Here is an 18765-nt window from a genome sequence, read left to right as displayed (position 1 = left end):
AAGGTGTTGGGGAGGGTCAGACAAAAAAATGGTGACTCAGATAATTTAAATAGAGCTTGGAGCCCTAATTTCACCCAAGTAAAGGGTACAGGATTAGAAAGAAGACCACTTGGGTTCTACTTCTGGAATTGCCTTCTATTAATGACAGATGTGAAGTCACATGTCACTACATTTCTTCAAACTCCATTTCTCCATTTATAAAACTGAGTGTTAATATCTGCCCTGTCTTGTGGGGCTCACTAATTTATTCATTCAACACACATTCATAGAGCACCTACTATGCAACAAACACTGTTCTAGACTATGGGAATCCAGCAATAAACAAGCCACATATGATTTTATGGTGATTATATTCCAGAGAAGAGAACACAGAGGAAATAGTAAATACAAGAATACTGGAGAGAGGAGATGTCTTCTTCATAGAGTGGCACCCACTTAAAGAGTGACAAGCTTGGATCTAAAGATGCGAAGGAGCTCACTACAGGGCAATGGTAGGAAAATGAAAGAAGGTTGGTATCATTTAATATTAATAAAAAACTTTAATTGTCATTTTGATAAGTGCTAAAAGAAGGATTATACTGAGAAGAAAAATAATAAGGTTCACACGTGGAAACAAGATAGTGGAAAGGCTCGCTGAGAAGGTGATATTTAAGCTGAAGCCTGAATGATGAGGAAGAATAAGTCAGAAGTGGTGGAAAGACATTCCATTCAGCAGGAACTGCAAATGCAAAGGGCCTGAGGCATGGAGCATTTTATAGGTCTAAAGGAAATCTAGTGTGGCTGGCCCAGCGAGTCAAGGGGAAGGTGGTATCCAGTGAGGTTGGAGAAAACACCCACATGCCAGAATACACACAGGTATTGTTCTCTGGAGTAATGGAAACAATCTGGCGAATTTTAAGAAGGGAGGGACATGATGCGATTTGCATGAAAAATAACTCTTGCTTATGAAAATGGATGGAGGTGGTATAAGAGGGAAGGTCTAGTCAGGGGGCCATTATAGAATCCAGGGAAGACAGGCTGGGGGCTTGGGAGGGGATGGAGGCATCAAGGACAGAGAGAGGTGGACAGCTTGGAGACATACTTGAAGGGTAAATTGGACAGAATTTTGGAACTAGGTGACTGAATGGGGCAGGAAGAGGAGAAGTATCAAGGTTGGGCCCAGTGTTTTATTTTGAGGAATAAGTAAATTATATGTGAAAATTTTAAAAGGAACCCACTTATTAAAAATCAGTAAGCCAGGGCACCTGGGTGGCTCAGTGGGTTAAGCCTCTGCCTTTGGCTCAGGTCATGATCCCAGGATCCTGGGATCGAGCCCCGTATTGGGCTCTCTGCTCGGCAGGGAGCCTGCTTCCCTCTCTCTCTCTCTTCCTGTCTCTCTGCCTACTTGTGCTCTCTGTCTGTCAAATAAATAAATAAAATCTAAAAACAAAGAACAAAAAACAAGTCTATTGGTGCAGACCAAAGGAATTAAACAAAGATCTGTTGGATGAGTAGATTAATAATTATTAATCATTCATTTTTTATTCAATAAAATCACTCAAACAAATGTATTCTTAACAATACATTGTAGCTCTTGTACGTATTTGAAAGAATTAACACACAATTTCTTTAAAAATTCTGAACTGCTGGGGCAACTGCTGGGTGGCTCAGAGGGTTAAGCCTCTGCCTTCGGCTCAGGTCATGATCTCAGGGTCCTGGGATCGAGTCCCACGTCAGGCTCTTGCTCAGCAGAGAGCCTGCTTCCTCCTCTCTTTCTCTGCCTGCCTCTCTACCTGCTTGTGATCTCTGTCTGTCAAATAAATAGATAAAATCTTAAAAAAAAAAATTCTTCCATTTGGCCTTCCCTTCACATAGCTACTATAAGTAAGGTCTCACTGTTTTTATTTTCCATGTGTCCTATAGATTCACATATATCTAAAAATTAAATTAGTCAGTAATGATGAACTGTTAACAAGTAGCAAATCACACCAGAAACTGTTGTGTTAAAGTAAGTACAATGTATTAATAACCTAGATTTTTTGCAACAGTTTTTGTGTGATATAATTTATTGTTGTTAAGCTCAAACTTTTAAAATGTACAATTTAGTGGCTTTTGGTATATTCACAGAGTTATACAACCATAGCCACTCTCTAGCTCCAGACCATTTTTATTACCCAAAAAAGAAAGCCCAAACCCATTAGATATCATTCCACATTTCCCCCAGCCCCTGCAAACAGCTAAGCTACTTCCTGTTTCTATGAATTTGCCAATTCTACACACTTGATATAAATGTAATCATACACTATGTGGCCTTCAGTGATTGAATTCTTTCACTTAAGATAATGTTTTCAGAGTTAATCCATGTTGTGGTATATGTCAGAACATTATTACTTTTTATTGCCAAATAATATCCTATTGTATATACATTCATCACTTGGTGAGAATTTGGGTTATTTTCGCCTTTGGGGTATTAGGAATAATGCTGCCAAGAACGTTTGTGTATAAGTTTTTGTGTAGACCTATGTTTTCAGTTCTCTTGGGGACATACCAAGGGGTGGAGTTCGGGGATCGTATGGTAACTCTGTGTTCATTTTGAAGAATGGCCAAAATGCTTTCAAAATTGGCCAACAAAGTGTGAGCGTTCCAATTTCCCCATATCCTTGCCAACATTTGTCATTGTCTGCTTTTATTATTATTATTATTATTATAACCATCCTAGTGGGAAGGGAGTGCCATCTCATTATGGTTTTGATTTGCATTTCCCTAATGACCAAGGATATTAAATATCTTTTCATGTGTTTATTGGCCGTTTGCATATCTGTTTGGAGATGTCTACTAAGATCCTTTGTCCGTTTTTTAATTGGGCTGTCTTTTTGTTGTTGAGTTGTAAGAATGATTTATATATTCTGGATACAAGCCTCTTATCAGATATATGATTTGCAAATATTTTCTTCCATTCTTTCGGCTATTTCTTCACTTTCTTCATGGCGTCTTTTGAAGCAGAAAGTTTTTAATTTTGATGAAGTCTAGTTCATCTTGTTTTCTTTCATGAAATGTTTTCTAATGTCACACACAATTATTTTCAAAGGACTTTGAGTTTCTATGTTAGATTTCTGAGAACCATCTCCAAACTGGTTTTGAAGGCCAAAAGGAAAGAGGAGGAGATAAGAAGAAGAAGGAATGACTACCTTCTGGTTTCCCTTCTTTAATGTGGGGTTTACAAATGTTTGGTACACATTTTATTATTTTACAAATATACCTTTTTCTGGTAAAGTAGAATTTTCCTTCCTTTCACATACACATTGAGTCACGGAGGTTTTGAGTGTCTTTTATTTCCCTCATTTACCCCTTATTTTAAAAACATTCAGGCTTTACCTTCGTCGATGAAAGTACTGATTCCATGTGGGTTAAATGATGCTTTGTCAAAATCACCACTGATGTTTAGTGCCTGGACTCTTGGGTTTTGCTCATTCAGATCCATCAAGAAAATTTGTCCTGGCTCATCGGGTGCAAAGCTTGGCATGCCTGGATATTTTAATCCCTGTAAAAAATATAAAATAAGTAGCGCATATATCTGCTTCACAATATTTCATATGGGAGCTCAAATCTCAAAGCCTAACAACAATATTCAAAACTCTGCATTCCTTTTAGATTTCTGGGATTTTTCACGCTGTCAGCTGATGCCATTATCTGATCTGAGGGATTACCAATGACACTTGGGCCATTGGGAATGGAAATGGGAATGTGGGAAGAACCCAGATTCAATTACTCATATAGAGAGAAGGGATGAAGCCAAAAAGTGTAATGCAAGACACTAGACTGGGCTACTTTGTGTGAGTCCCTCGGCCTGCCTATGCCTCTGGTTCCTCATTTATAAAATGGGAAGAAGTGTAGGATTGCTAAGCCCCGAGAGTCTGTCCTTTATAGTCCTGATAGTCAGCAACTAACCCTCCTTAAAGCAGAGAGAAGGGGTACATGCTTTCATTGTATTGCTCCCACCCCTATATCCGTTGTATTAGACAGTCACAAAGAGTGGGAGCAGCCAAGAATTCACATAGGGAAACGAGTAACATAAAGCTGACTGTTTCTTTTTCCTTTTATTTTTTAAGATCTTATTTATTTATTTGATGGAGAGAGAGAGAGATCACAAGTAGGCAGAGAGGCGGGCAGTGTGGGTGGGGGAAAGCAGGCTCCCTGCCGAGCAGAGAGCCCATTGTGGGGCTCAATCTCAGGACCCTGGGATCAAGACCTGAGCCGAAGGCAGCCACTGAGCCACCTAGGTGCCCCTAAAGTTGACTATTTCTGACCTATGTTGTCCCTATAGTTATGTCTGAAAATTTGGACATGAATCCTTTTCTTCAAATATTGCAAAAAGGTTATGTCAGTAACTTGGATAGTGGCTCTTTCTCCTGGAAGGACCAATTATGTGGTCTTTTAGCCAATAACAGGCAGTGGGCCTTTGCTGCATCCCAGGTCATTGTGTGGAAGTTAGGGGTTGGTTGATGGTACACCAATGACAAAACCTCTTCCTCCCTGACACCCTCCCCCATCACTCTGATATATATTCACATCAACAATGTTATATCTTTTCTTGTACCCTCATTCCCATTTATAGTCAGTTTAAATGATGTCCTTCTTACTCTATCTTCTGTCTTCCCTTCCCGTCCCTTTTTAATAAACACTCACACACTTCTCCACACACTTACTTACAACAATAGCCCTCCCATTGCCCTTCACCCCACCCCTGGGGGAGTCAACCTTCAGTTGCAAACGACCTCACACACAACTTTGAGGGTTTTGTTTTTTTTTAAAGAATAGTTCTTCTATCCCTAAATATTACCAGAAACCTGGCTTTCCCCCAGACAACAATGACATTGCAGAAGCCCATCCAAGGACACACTATTTTGGCTTCATTTTTTTCTTAGGTCAGCCTCACCTGGAGGAGAGATTCCTACCAACTCCCCTTTCCCTGGTCTCGCTCGTAGATAGGGCCAGTCTGAAATCACGTAGAAAACTTCCTCTGTAAAGTTATCATCCCAACTTCAATCAGACCTTCAATACCGTTTGTCAATCTTTTTGTTCATTCCAATAGTAATCTATTGCACTTCCCCAGGTATCCACCTCGATTTATTTTATTATCTTCCAGAGCACCCACCTTCTTCCTCTTTAATGGATGACCTTATCTCCTATTTCTCCAAAGATAAAACCATGCCACGCAACATGAATTTCCTCTGATTCCCTCCTTTCTATCTTGGTAATTCTTCAATTTCATCAATTTTCTTCCTTTCTTCCTCTTCTCTTAAGGATAGAGTTTCCCTCTACTGTTCTTAAGTTAATGACTCCCCCCACCTGCTTACGTGGTTGCCTGTTCTCGGGGACCTGTCTTTAGAACTTCAAGTCTCTCTCCTGCTTTATCCCCCATTTCTCACCAGTGCCCCCTTCGTTTGCCTGAAGAATTGCTCATTTCCCCTTCCTTGAGACAAATCTTCTAATTTTACTTCTCCTTCAAATGCACATTTACTTGCCTTCAGCTCTCACTGTCTGCTTTCTTAGAAACATCACCTGGTCTTGTCGCCTGCCTTGAACGGCTCCAACTCTCACCAATTTGTAGAAGCACCTCTATCGAGGTCCTATCAGTGCTCTCCAGAATACCTCATTTGATAACTCCTCCCCCTTTCCTTATTGTGTCTCCATGGCATCTGATGTACCCCTTTATGCCTTGTCAAGAAGTCAAAAGCAGACTTTCCAGATAGAAGTCCTGCTTTTCTTTCTGCCCCTTCCTCCTTCTATCCTCATCCAACCCTCTTTTCTTCTTGCTCTCTACTCTTCCCTTGCAGATCTTATTCATAAGGCTTCAGATATTTCTTCTATACCAATTATCTTCAGGTCTGCCCATTTACCTGGAACCTATCTCTGGAGCTCTAGCCTGCATTTCCAACTTCCTCCTGACAGCAGTTCCAAATCAAATTGACAGAACCGAAGTCAGCATTCTCTTCCTGAATCCTGCCTCATTCGTGTCTATTATTCTCAGTTAAGGGCATCACTGTTCTCCCCAGTGCTCTCGGCCAAGAAATTCAGGCTTCGAGTCTACCCTTTCCTCAGAGTCAGGCTGTCACCAAGCCCAGCAACTTAGGTCACGGTGATAATGGACAAAAAATATCAGAGACATCAACTCTTCCCTTTCAACCAAGGAAAATAAGCCCAGAGAAGTGAATTGCCTAAGTCACTCACATTGTTAATTGTACACTCTTTCTGCCACACCATAAAGAAAGGTTTGACAGTGGAGAACGCTACTCGGGAAGACAGCTCAAGGAAGACTACCTTAGCAAGTATCTTCGTAGTCTTGGTGCAAACAAAGGCACAGCCAGCTAGTTCAAAGGCTGCGTGTTCTCAAAACAGAAATGATTTATTAGGTAAGTAAGGGTAAGACGTTGCAAACAAACTTGACCTACTTTAAGTCTCACAATGAATGAAACACTTCCAAGTAATGGCTTCATAGGCACCCGGTTTTCTGTGTAAGGCAGTTGGGTAGGAATTTGTAGCAAGTGAGTGCAAGCAATTCTTTGGATATCATTTGCCACTGAAAATGGTGAAAATCCCCTAGAGGGGCAGCATCTCATTTTCCCCCATAGGTGGTGACCTGTGTGGGTGAGTCAGTGCTGAACTTCTCTACTGCCCTCATTCACCAGCACAAACATTCAGTAAACAGTCAAGCACCCTGCGCCTGTCAGGGAGCAAGTCCGGTGCTGAGCATGGCCATAGATGCTCCACAAAGTTCTGGCCACAAGGATCTTGAAACCTGGGGAGGCAGCGCTAAGCGAGCACGTCTGATATGATGTGGTAGGGACGAGCCTAGGCACAGAGAACATGAGGGACCACAGCAGAGGTACATCGCCCAGAAGGAGCGTTGGGGTAAGACTTGCCTGTGGAACTCAAGTGTGGCCACAGGAAGCCTGACAGAGAGTGAGGGGCTGGCTCTGTCATGTGTGAAGAGGGCAGGCAAAGAGAAGCGTGCCAAGTCCCACAGTGAGGAAGCAAATAGCCTGTTAGGCACCTCTCTATAGACTGACTACCAATGTCGCGCAGAACTTCTCATGAAAGCAGCAGCTTGCAAACGTGTTCTGTGAGGCAAGGAAGGGAGAGAGGAAAAACCAAGAACCAGGACTTGAATTCACTGCAGTGCAAAGAGATTGAAAATAAGCGAAAAACTTCTTCCTTAGCCTAGGAGTCATTTGTTAGTTTGCAAAGAGGGGCTCTATGATTGAAAGCCCGCTGTTTAATGTTTCTCCGTTAAAATCTCTAGTTTCTGTACGGCGACCGTTCAGTACTTTTAGATCCGGCAAAAATAGAAAAGAAGCATACAGCTGAACCTACAGATATTTCCTCCTAAAAGCAGATCAGTCATTTTTAAAAGTCTATGTATGTGGCATAACGCTGAACATCTAAATTGATAATAGAAAATTTAAGACAACAAAGGACAAGCTTTTCTAGACAGCTTTTGCTTTAGTTTTGGTTTTGCAGGAAAACTAAGGAAATAAAATCCCTCCCACCTCCCCCCGACCCTGACACATCTCACCACCAACAGCAATTTAAAATCCAAAAGAAACCTTACTATACTGTGCGTACTTGAGAATTTATAGACATTCAGGCCTTTAAGTGTTATTATATGCATCCCCTTTTAGCCAAAAAGATATAGATTTTCAAATTCATGTTATTTGGTAGTATTCTATTGGTTAAAATGGAATATTTAAGACACGCAATCCCAAGAATCTGAGTTCACAACGAAAATGGAGTCATTTTGCTTGTTCAGAATTTTGGCCACATTCCAACATTCAACTGTTCAATAAATACACAGCAATTTTCATTATCTTCACACCATATATGTTTCAACTTATTGTATTTAATTTATTTATATTTATTTGTCAGTCCTTCACATGGCTTCCTGACCATCCCAAACCCATGAAGGTGGTATTGGAAATAAAATGCAGGCCCTTCTCTACTAGTCTTTGAAAGTTGGAAGGAATAGCAGGGAACCCAAGATGGAAAATGGGCAGGCTTTCAAACTGAGTAACATGGTTGACATATGATTCAAATATTGCCCGAATCCCAAACACGGGCAGGCATTGAGATAATACCAGTTAGTGAGGACATGACAACCGGAAACCCAGGTCCAGCAAAATAGGGCAATGATGGGGATGGACACCAACAGGACAAACCTGAAGACTCGTCTAGGAATCAAATGGAAATGAATTGACATTTACTGAGACCCTACTGAATTTGTAACCCCATAGGGAGCTACCCACATGGGGGGCAAGCAAACCTGGGCATTCCTGTGGTAATCCCATTAGCCCTCTGGTATACTGTTTTGGCTTTTTTGGTTGACTGTTTTAACCACAGTTGGGATGAGCATGGAGGGGTCCATCAGGCAGCCCTAGTCTGCAACGTTAATGTATCTATTTGGCTATTGAGCTGAGTGTCTGAGGAGCATGGAAAATACTCACACTGGAGATAAAAGCCAGCCCACTAGGAAGTATATCAATGTCTTCAGAGCCATTTTCTGCAAAAGAAGTGGAGGATCAGGAAGATGCATGAACGAAGGCTTAAAAAGTAAACCTCCCAGGTGAAACTTTAGACTTCTTTTGGAAAATACATTAACTTTTTCAACTATTTACTTGGGAAACTACATTAACTTCCAGGAATCCCATAGGCATGCTACTCTACTGTAAAACCTGGGTCAGATTCCCTAAATATTAAATTCTTTCTTCAGAATTCAATTTTCAGGAGAAAAAAGCAAATAATGATAAAACAAAGTCACAGCCTAGATTTATTCTTTAAATAACAACTTCTGGGGTATGCCCTGAGAGATTCAATTTTATTCCCCCTAGAAGACTGACGTGCAGATGGATTTATAACATTTGGAAAGTCATCTTTGTGAGGGTGTCTTAAAGTCCTCTCAGCCAAACATCTCTCTCTTCCAATTTGTTGAGGTCTAAAAATATACCATTATCCGACCATATTGGAAATTCTGGTAATTGTTATCCATTATAAAAGCAATAGGTCTTAGGAAAGACTACCAAATATAGGTAAATTTGAACAATTTAGTTAGCTCTCTTTCTCACTAAGAGATGGTCCTAATCATTTTTCTCTGGAAAGAGATGGATAAGAAGTAAGTTATGACCATGAACAGGATGAAAAGGGGGCTCACAAGTCTCCTAATAGAGAGACAGACCCACAGAGGGTGGGGGTCCCAAATAGGCCGGACTGAGGGTAAAAGTAGTGGTTATCTAGTGTGGCAAACTGTATTTAACAAATATGGGAGAACCAACATGGATCATAGCCACATGCCCTTCTTAAAATGTGATGGTCATGTTCTTCCATCAGGAGGCAAGGTCTCTCCACTTGAGTCTGGATGGATTAATGGAAACTGCTTTGACAAACTAAATGAGGTACAAGTGATACCATATGGCATACAAGGTAAAGCCACAACCACAGTTGCTGCTGGCTCACTCTCAATCTCTTTCTATCTCTTTCTCTCTCTCTTCTCCCTTCCCTTCTCCCTTTCCCTTCTCTTCCCTTATTCTCTCTGTCTCTGTCTCTGTCTCTGTCAGCTTGGGCCTTGGGAACCCTAAACTTAAATGTAGAAAGCCTGGGTACTTTGAAGCTATAGAGGAACGACTCTACAGGGACTACAGAAGGTAGAGAAGACACTGGAAATGTCACAGGTCACTTCATTTCTCAACCATTGAGTCATCCTAGCTGATGCAAATAGGAACAGCAATGAGCTGTGTCCACTGAGCTGTGTTAAAATGGCAAATTCATGAGCAAAATAAACATCATTTAAGTACTCACTCAGATTTAAGGTGGTTTGTTACACAGCTATGGTGACTGGTACATGTGGGGAAAAGGTTGCTTAGGGTAATGCGTGACTAGTGTGTCAAAAGGCAGTTGAGCAAAGAGAGGGAGGGAGGAAAAGAAAAGTGGGACAAAGCCAAATAAAATGCAAATTTGAATCAACAGAGTAATGAACAATGGGCACTGAAAGTTAGAGAACAGAGGGAGATTTAATTATATATTCACTTACTGAAACTAATCCCCAACTAGTAACTTGAAAATTAATCAGAGTGTTCCCTTTTCTAAACATTCCAGGTAATCAGGACTTATCTATCTATGGTATCTGAAGGACTTGAAAGACTTAGTGCTCTTTCCATGTGAGGTAAAACAGACATGGGGAGAACCCAGCAAATTGAATAAAGCAATTTAAAAAATCACATTGAATATGGGTTGGTTAATTTTTGAGCCAACTTTTTTTTCTTCTTACCTTTTTTTCTCTTGAACACTGTTTTTCGGTTGCTTTTTGTCCTATTTTCCTGCCCAATTTTGTTCTGGACACGGTTATTCTCGAGGCCCTGTCTTTGGCTGTTTCTTATACCACAGCATCCCTTTACCTCTACAATCTACTCCAGTCCCTTGGCTTCACTTCTACCCATAAGCTGTTGACTCTCTAATCTCCAAATCAAGCCCAAATCGTTCTGCCAATTTCTAGACCTTTGTATTCACCTGTACAGTGGGCATTCCTACCTAGCTGTTTCATTTCTCATATTTAACATGTCCTGAACTGATCTGGATGTCTCCCCCTTGAATCTGCTCCATTTCTTATATTTTTATTTCAGTGGATGGCACTTCCATCCCCCAAGTACCCATCCCCTGAAGTACCTGAAGTGATCTTCGATGCTTTCTTTTTCTTTACTCCCTGAATCCAAAGGATCACTGTCATTCGCGCTCTAGCACTGCCCCTTGGATTTGCACAGTAGCTTCCTAACAGGTCAGTTCTGTTGCCCTTCTACCACTCTCTGCACCTGCTGAGAGTCAGCATTTTAAATTGCAGAGTTGATCTGCAACTCTGCAACTCTCAGTTGGTCTCGTCATTCTCCTGCTTAAAACCCTGCAGAGGTGTCCCAGAGTTAGCCATAGAAATCTGAAGCTGCTTGGTCTGGATTCCCGGTTCTCCACATGCCGGCTCCCGTCTTGGTCTGTTGGCCCCCACCCTCCACTCTCTGACACCTGTGCTGCAGTTCTGGCCTTGCTAGCTGCTGAAATGTGTCAGCCTCGCTCACCTGCCTGAGCATGTGCTGCTCCCTCTTCTTCACAACCCACGCCTTTCCCACGCCACTTTCGCCTCCCCTTGCCTGAGTATCACAGGCTCTAGAGAAGAGCTTGCGGGCCACCTCCTCAGCCTTTGCAGCCTCTCCCAGTTCCCGTTAGTTCTCACAGCCATGTTACATACATATAGGATCACTTGAGACCACCTCTGCCAAGATAGTTCATTTACACCTGGGCGGCACCCTTCTGCTGACATGTTGATTTCCTACCAAACAGTCAGCCTCCTGGGAACAAGGACCAGTTTTCATTCAGCACTCCAGTTTTGCACCCAACGTCATTACTGCCTTTTCACTACAAAAACTCTCAGTAAAAGCTGGTCGACTGACTAAATAAGATAAACCATGTTAGTTTCTTGATCTCTATCTTATCTTTGAGTTAAACAAGTGGGTGTTAATTTCTGAGCATAAGGTGTCTTGAGTTGGGTGCTCTTTAGTCTGGTCCTTTTATCTTCTAAACACCGTTTAACACATGCTCTGACAGCATTAAACCACCTCAGTAATTCAGCTACAACAGGAGTGGGTGTGTTCTTGGGGTGTTGGATTTGTCTTTATTTCCTGACTTAATCCAAAGCACAGGGATGCAAGTACTTTCCGTTCAGATGTGGAAAAGAGTCACCAGCTGATTGCACGGTATTCCCACCCCTCTTTCCCCACCTCCCCCACCTATGCTGCACCTGGCATGATAACACAGTGCATCTTGGCAACAGTGGCACCTGCGGGAGTAAAAGCTCCCAGGACACCCTCCCCTGGGTGCTCCCCGCATACTTGCTAGCCTGTGCACAACTATCATTAAAACCCCACCCAAGGGGCGCCTGGGTGGCTCAGTGGGTTAAAGCCTCTGTCTTTAGCTCAGGTCCTGATTCCAGGGTTCTGGGATCGAACCCCCTCATCAGTCTCTCTGCTCAGCAGGGAGCCTGCTTCCCCCTATCTCTCTCTCTCTGCCTACTTGTGATCTCTACCTGTCAAATAAGTAAGTAAACCCAAACCCACCCAACCCGAATGTTTATAGGAGCAATGTCCACAATAGCCAAACTATGGAAAGAACCTAGATGCCCATCAACAGATGCATGGATAAAGAAGAGGTGGTATATATATACAATAGAATACCATGCAGCCATCAAGAGAAACGAAATCTTGCCATTTGCAACAATGTGGATGGAACTAGAGGGTATCATGCTTAGTGAAATAAGTCAATTGGAGAAAGACAACTATCATATGATCTCCCTGATATGAGGAAGTAGAGATGCAACATGGGTGGATTTGGGGGTAGGAAAAGAATAAATGAAACAAGATGGGATTGGGAGGAGGAGACACAAATGTCACAAAACAAACTGAGGGTGGCCAAGGGGAGGGGGGTAGGGAGAGGGTGGTGGGGTTATGGACATTGGGGAGGGTATGTGCTATGGTGAATGCTGTGAAGTGTGTAAACCTGGCAATTCACAGACCTGTACCCCTGGGGCTAATAATACATTATATGTTTATTAAAAAATTATAATTAAAAAAACCCCGCCCATTAGTCTAAAACCAGTGTCATGAATAAATGTTTACTACTTTTTAAACTGTCAACCCTCTATGCAGCATAATTTTGTCTCCTTGACTATTGATCATTTTCTACAGGCACCCTGAGAATATGTCACACTGAAACATTACGATCAATTAATATTATCATGATTTCCCGTCTTGGAAAGAAGATCCTGATAGCCAACTAAGAAAACAAATGCCACCTACAATATAGAAACAGATCTTGGAGATAGGGGAAGATACTGGAGAGGAAAAAGGATGGCGGGGACGATAGGAAGATACCAAAGACAATGGCTGTTTACTTCCTAATCCTGCCAAGGGTGGATGGAGCCCCAGTCAAACTATTCGAATTTCATGTGCAGCTTTGAATAGATGCCAAGGGCAGCCAACTAACTGCCTGGTTAAAACAATCCTTGACCCGCAAAGCCTTGGAAAAGGAGAAACTCAATACAAAAAGATCTATGAGATATCATTTCTGGAGCTTAGAATTATTTCGCTTTTCAAATTTTCTTCCCAGAAAGAATAATGGGAAGGAAAACAAAAAGAGGAAAGTTTCTCCCATCAATAAAATTAACCACAGAAGCCCAGATCTTTTTTTTTTTTTTAAGATTTTATTTATTTATTTGACAGACCAAGATCACAAGTAGGCAGAGGCAGGCAGAGAGAGAGGAGGAAGCAGGCTCCTTGCTGAACAGAGAACCCGATGTGGGACTCGATCCCAGGACCCTGGGATTATGACCTGAACTGAAGGCAGAGGCTTTAACCCACTGAGCCACCCAGGTGCCCCCAGAAGCCCAGATACTGAAGAAAACACAAATCAGAATTCTTCTTCAGCTCTGTTAACTGCCTACCAAGGCCTGCCTAAAATCCTTATTGGTTGCTTCATAGAGCTTTTCACTCATCAAATAGTTGGGTCTCGTGAAGTGTTCTCAGCAGTGATTTTTATTTAAATATCCAGCCTGCTTTGTTTTGGCCAGCTCTGCTTCTTAATATTTCACCATTTTGCATCTCAGACTTTCAGTTTTCTGCTGCCGTTGTACTTTCCTGACGCTTCCATAACAAAATGTGTTGTCAGTAGATAAGAGAGGCAAAGTCACATGACAAAGAGTCCAAGGCATAGGAGAGAACCATCCAGGCTCATAATCTGGGCCTGTCACCCTCTGGTTCTGTGCCACTAGGCAAGTCACTTCATTCTGCTGTGTCTCTGTTTCCTAATCAGCAAGGACAGCAAGTAGCACCCACCTTACAGATTGGTTGTCAGGGTGATGTCAATGTTTGTAAAGAACTCAGCAGAAGGTTTATAGGCAAAGGTAATCCTTTGCCTATAAAAGGATCCCAGGGTCCTGGGATCAAGCCCCACATCGGGCTCTCTGCTCAGCAGGGAGCCTGCTTCCCTCTCTCTCTGCCTACTTGTGATCTCTATCTGATGAATAAATAAAATCTTTAAAAAAAAATATTTCCCTATTAACAAACGTTTAGTTCTCCAGATATAAGATAGAGATATGCCGATAGACACAAGAGGTAATGCTGTTTTCTTTTGCTCTCAGCTCGTTCCCAACTATTTTAGCCATTCTTTTCAAAATATTTAGATAATCAGAACTTTGATCTATCTTACAACATTAGCTCCAGTTTTAGCTTCTCAACTCTATTGGCATTCTACGATCTGCGAGTCAGACGAGGCTTTAGCAATAATCTAGTCTAATTTCCCTACTACATTATTTGGCAAGCTCCTAGCTTTTGAGAGAGATATGTAGTAAATAAGAATATTACACCACAAAACAGTAAACACATGAGCAAATGTTACAATTTTTTTTTTTTAATCAAATGAAATCTCACCCTGTACCCATATTCCGCTAAACCGAAGAGAAATTCAACCTCAGTCACTACTGGGTCTTCTGCCAGGGTTGCATAAATATTGTAGGTGGCAACTTTTTAAAAAGCAGAATATTTGGGGAAGTCCATCTGGCCTTTATTCTATACTAGTCACCACCGAATTACTCACTGCCAAGCCAGTGTGTTCCCTTTAACGTACACAGTTCTGTCACTTTCAGGCCCTGGATGGACACACAATCTGTGCTGGGGCTGGGACACACATAACAAAGGATCCAGCATCCTCAAAGACACCTTGCAGCCATTCTTTCTGGGGTCCTGCTCCACCCCCAGAATGCTGCCAGGCATGGGGAAAGGATACCTGTTATTCAAAATAGCTATATATTCATATGCTTTATTCATCGGCACCTTCTGAAAGAGTTCAGATTTTTGAGAACAAAAGTTAGGAAGCAGCCTGTCCTCAGTTCCTTCTGTTTCTAGCCAGCCCCACAAACCTCCATGTGATAGGAAGTCATTGGTCACGGCTAATTTTTCTTTTCTTTTTTCTTTCTTCTTCTTCTTCTTCTTTTTTTAAACCAAGAGAGAAAAACAAAGATAGAAAACCAAAATAAAAAAGACTCTTATTCTACCCCTGTCTCTCTCTCCCTTTCTCTCCATGTATACATATATGTATATATAGTCAAAATATATCATATATAAAGAAATATATGCACCAAGAAAAAGAAAACACAAACTCATATCACAATAAACCATGCTGTCACCCTGTCACATAATGATAAATAAGTTACAGTCCTTGACCCTAGGGAGTTTACAGTCTGGTAGTGAGAGAGAGAACACTGCTAGCCATAAAATAAAGTGTGTGGTAGGTGTTGTAAGTGAATCAGAGTTTTAGAGCACTGGGGAGTTCAGAGGCAGGAGAGAACTTTGCAGCCTGATCTCAGCAAGCAAAGAGGAAGGAATCAGTGCCGGGGATTCCATGAGCAGCCATAAGGAAGTGAAAAAGCACATTTCTCCAGACAGTGAGCAGAATTCACTTTGAGCTGTTTGTATGGTAGCAATGCGGGGGAGAAACGGGGCTTGGCACCCAGAGAAGCAAATGCAGCAGTAACAGGAATGGGGTGAGCTCAGCCCTGTGTGGGGCCACAGAAGATGTTGACACCAACAAGTCTCAAGAGACAATGAGGGGGGGGGTGGCATACGGCTCTTACATATGGAATGGAGGCCCTTTGAGAACGGGCTTACCATACATAGGGAAAGTCTAGAAGAGCCAGTTGTGGGTGAGGGGTTTAGACTGGAAAAGGAGGCCTGCAGTTTGAGAGGTTAGGGAGGCACCTGTGGAGTTTGGATTTTTTTTTTTTTTTTTTTTTTTTAAGAAATCTGAGTAGGCTGTGAGGTTCCTCAGGGTAAAGGCTAGGTCATATTTCTTTTGGTACTTGCAGATAAATTTAGAAGGAAACTGATATTTGAAGCCCGGAATACCATGAAGGAGAAGGAAGAAGAGAGAAAAGAAGTAAGGTGGGCCCCGGAAGGAGACAGAGAAGGGAGTGAAGTAGCACAGAAGGGGCATCCAGTAAGGGATAGGATGTTCTTCAAATGATGGAGAGACATCAGTAAGAAAAAAAAAAAAAAGACTGGGGGGAAAGCCACAGATTTTGACACTCAGGAGGGCCCCTGGAGCTCTGGGATGAGAGAGCTTCAGAAAGTGGGGCAGAAGCCCCTGGCAGGAGGCCCTAAGGAGTAGCAGGCAATTAATTTAGTGGGCAGCCTCAGTTGGGTGGGTAGTGACCAAGAAATGGCACTGTCACATACGTACCAAGTCCCTCAATAAGGTGGCAGCTCCGGGGCTCTACCGACCTCACTTCTCGAGATGCATTAGTCCTTTGTCTATAGAAGATAAAAACACAGGAGGTCAGTGCATGATATCCAAAACCGATGTCTAAACATTGTCTTTAATCACCTTTTTTTTTTTTTAAAGATTTTATTTATTTATTTGACAGAGATCACAAGCAGGCAGAGAGAGAGAGGAGGAAGCAGGCTCCCCGCTCAGCAGAGAGACCAATGCGGAGCTCGATCCCAGGACCCTGAGACCATGACCTGAGCCAAAGGCAGACACTTAACCCACTGAGCCACCCAGGTATCCCTTTAATCACCTTCGTGTTCATTAACTGTGTTTCTCATCATGTATGGATGCTACAACATGTAAGTAGGTACCTCCTTTTATTTACATTTATTTACATAATGTGGACTATAGCAGCTGATCTCACCCAGTTGAAAGCCTGAAATGCCATTATACATGGACAATACTTTTTGGCCTGATAAATGATACTGTAGAATAATATAAGTAACTGGACAGTATTATTACTTTAAATGTACAGAATAGTATTATTTAATTTGTGAAGTATTATCTATTAAAAATCTGCACTTTGGCTCCCTTTTACTCCTGATAGCCTTGTCTTTTGACCCCTCCCCACCGAAATGCTTTCCCCAAATTCAAGTGTCTCCTAATAGCTAACCCCTGTAGCTTTTGCTTTAACTTCATTATTTAAAAAAGTTTTTATACTGACTTATTTTCCAAGTGCATAAAAGTCATCAGACTGACCACAGTGTAAACAACTGGCCAAATTATTTTTTTAATATAGTGTTCCTGTTTTCACAGCGAACCATTCTTCTAAATACCAGGGATAATTTTAAATTTTTATTAGACTGTATTCGGGAAGATTCTACACTTAGACTTATCTTACTGTCACTTCTGTAACAATACACCTTCGATCTACCTTGTAATTATTATTTTTTATGATTCTCTCACTTGGGTGCACTGGGAACAAATGTAACAATAAACACTCTCGAGTTGAATTAGATAGTATTCACAAAAGCCATCAGACTTCTCAGTAGATTCTAATGTGAACTTCTGAGATCAGCTTTTGCTTGGAGAAATAAATAAAAGCAACTTAAAGACAAGTGAAGGCAAACAGAAGCTTTACATCCACTCAGAAATGCATACTATACCTAGCATTTCTTTCTAGCCCAGTGTATTGGCTTCTCTTGAGATACTTCTGCCCATCACCACTAGATCTTCCACTTCAAAAGGTCCTAATTTTAACCTGCATAACGCTGGTGGTCACCACCTGCAAGTTTCAGCTCCTATCCCTGCTGTCTGGCTAGCTCTTTTAATCTAGGATGAGCTCTGTTTCCCAGTACTCATCAGTGTTTTACTGGCCTTGGACAATGTCTTAGTGGGCTGTAAACATCCAGCTGGCAGCCTGGTCCCCTCCAGGTCCAGCGCTTCCAACGGAGTTCTTTCTTTTCTTTTCTTTTCTTTTTCTTTCTTTTTTTCCCAAGAGCAGAATGCCAAGGGCAACCTGGAAAAGGGGGGGTGGGGGTGGGAGGCACGACTTTCAGAAAATAAATGGGGGCATTTCTGCTCTACCATCGGAAGAAAGGCAAACAGCTCCCTTTTCCATATCAGCGTTTCTCAAGGGATAGCTTGCTGGGTGGAACTGAGGAGTGAGGTTCTAAAAAAATGCCCTTTCCTATCCTTTAGGAAGGTCGCACGGGGCAGCCCTTGAAACTTAGGAGAGAAAGAACCAAGGACGCCCCCATCAAGATGCCAACTCACCTAAGCGCCACTAACCTCTCCCCGATTAGGGCGAGGCCGGCCCCAAGCAAGGTCAGCACCAGCAGCTTCCCCATGGTCTCTGGTGCCCGGGGTGCCCGGTGGCGACGTGCGGGTGCCGAGCACTCCCGAGGGCGTGGAGGGCAGGCTCCGGGCCCCGCCCCCTGGATGGCGCCCGCCCGGCCCGCCCCTCGGGAGCCGGTGCGCTGCCCGCAGAGGTCCAGGTCGCCCGCCAGGCCCCGCCCCCCGCCCAGAGTTCAAGGCCATTTCCACGCACGGGGTCCAAGGAACCCTTTACTCGCGGGACTCCTGTTCAAGGCTCCCCGTACGGAGAGAGCGAGCCCGCGGGACCGCAGCTGTGGCAAGAACACACCTATCCGTCGGTGGGAGGATAGAGGAAGTTTGTTGCTAAAAGCTGCGAAATTCAACCTCAGCTCCTCGAATGAACAGAATGAACAGAACGGGAAACCCAAGGGTCAGGAGAGGGCGGGGAGCTGAGTTCAGAGCCGAAAACTTCGCGATTCTCCAAGGCCAGACGAAAGAGGAGCCGCAACATTGATCCCGAGAGAGTGGGCGGGGCGATGTTGAAAGATAACCGCAGCCACGAGCTTTAACTCCCGCTTCAAGATTTGGGGCGCGGGGCCTTATTTCCTGGACTTTCTG

General features: G+C 42.7%; 1 protein-coding gene across 1 annotated transcript in view; it reads right to left on the bottom strand.

Annotated features, from left to right (window-relative positions):
• The window catches only part of PON3 (paraoxonase 3), a 28233-nt gene extending 9981 nt beyond the window's left edge, over positions 1–18252 (bottom strand). The window contains exons 1-4 of the mRNA XM_059396820.1: positions 18106–18252; positions 16303–16373; positions 8481–8536; positions 3355–3520 (exon numbers count right to left, since the gene is read on the bottom strand). Of these exons, the coding sequence (XP_059252803.1) occupies positions 3355–3520; positions 8481–8536; positions 16303–16373; positions 18106–18179 (367 nt within the window). The 5' untranslated portion in view covers positions 18180–18252. The remainder of the gene's footprint in view (positions 1–3354; positions 3521–8480; positions 8537–16302; positions 16374–18105) is intronic.
• Between the last annotated feature and the right edge of the window lie 513 nt (positions 18253–18765).

The sequence above is a fragment of the Mustela nigripes genome, chromosome 4 (genome assembly GCF_022355385.1).
Source record: "Mustela nigripes isolate SB6536 chromosome 4, MUSNIG.SB6536, whole genome shotgun sequence".
In the NCBI taxonomy this organism is placed as follows: domain Eukaryota; kingdom Metazoa; phylum Chordata; class Mammalia; order Carnivora; family Mustelidae; genus Mustela; species Mustela nigripes.
The sequence above is the reverse complement of the archived record's forward strand: the minus strand, read 5'-3'. Positions and strand labels throughout refer to the sequence as shown.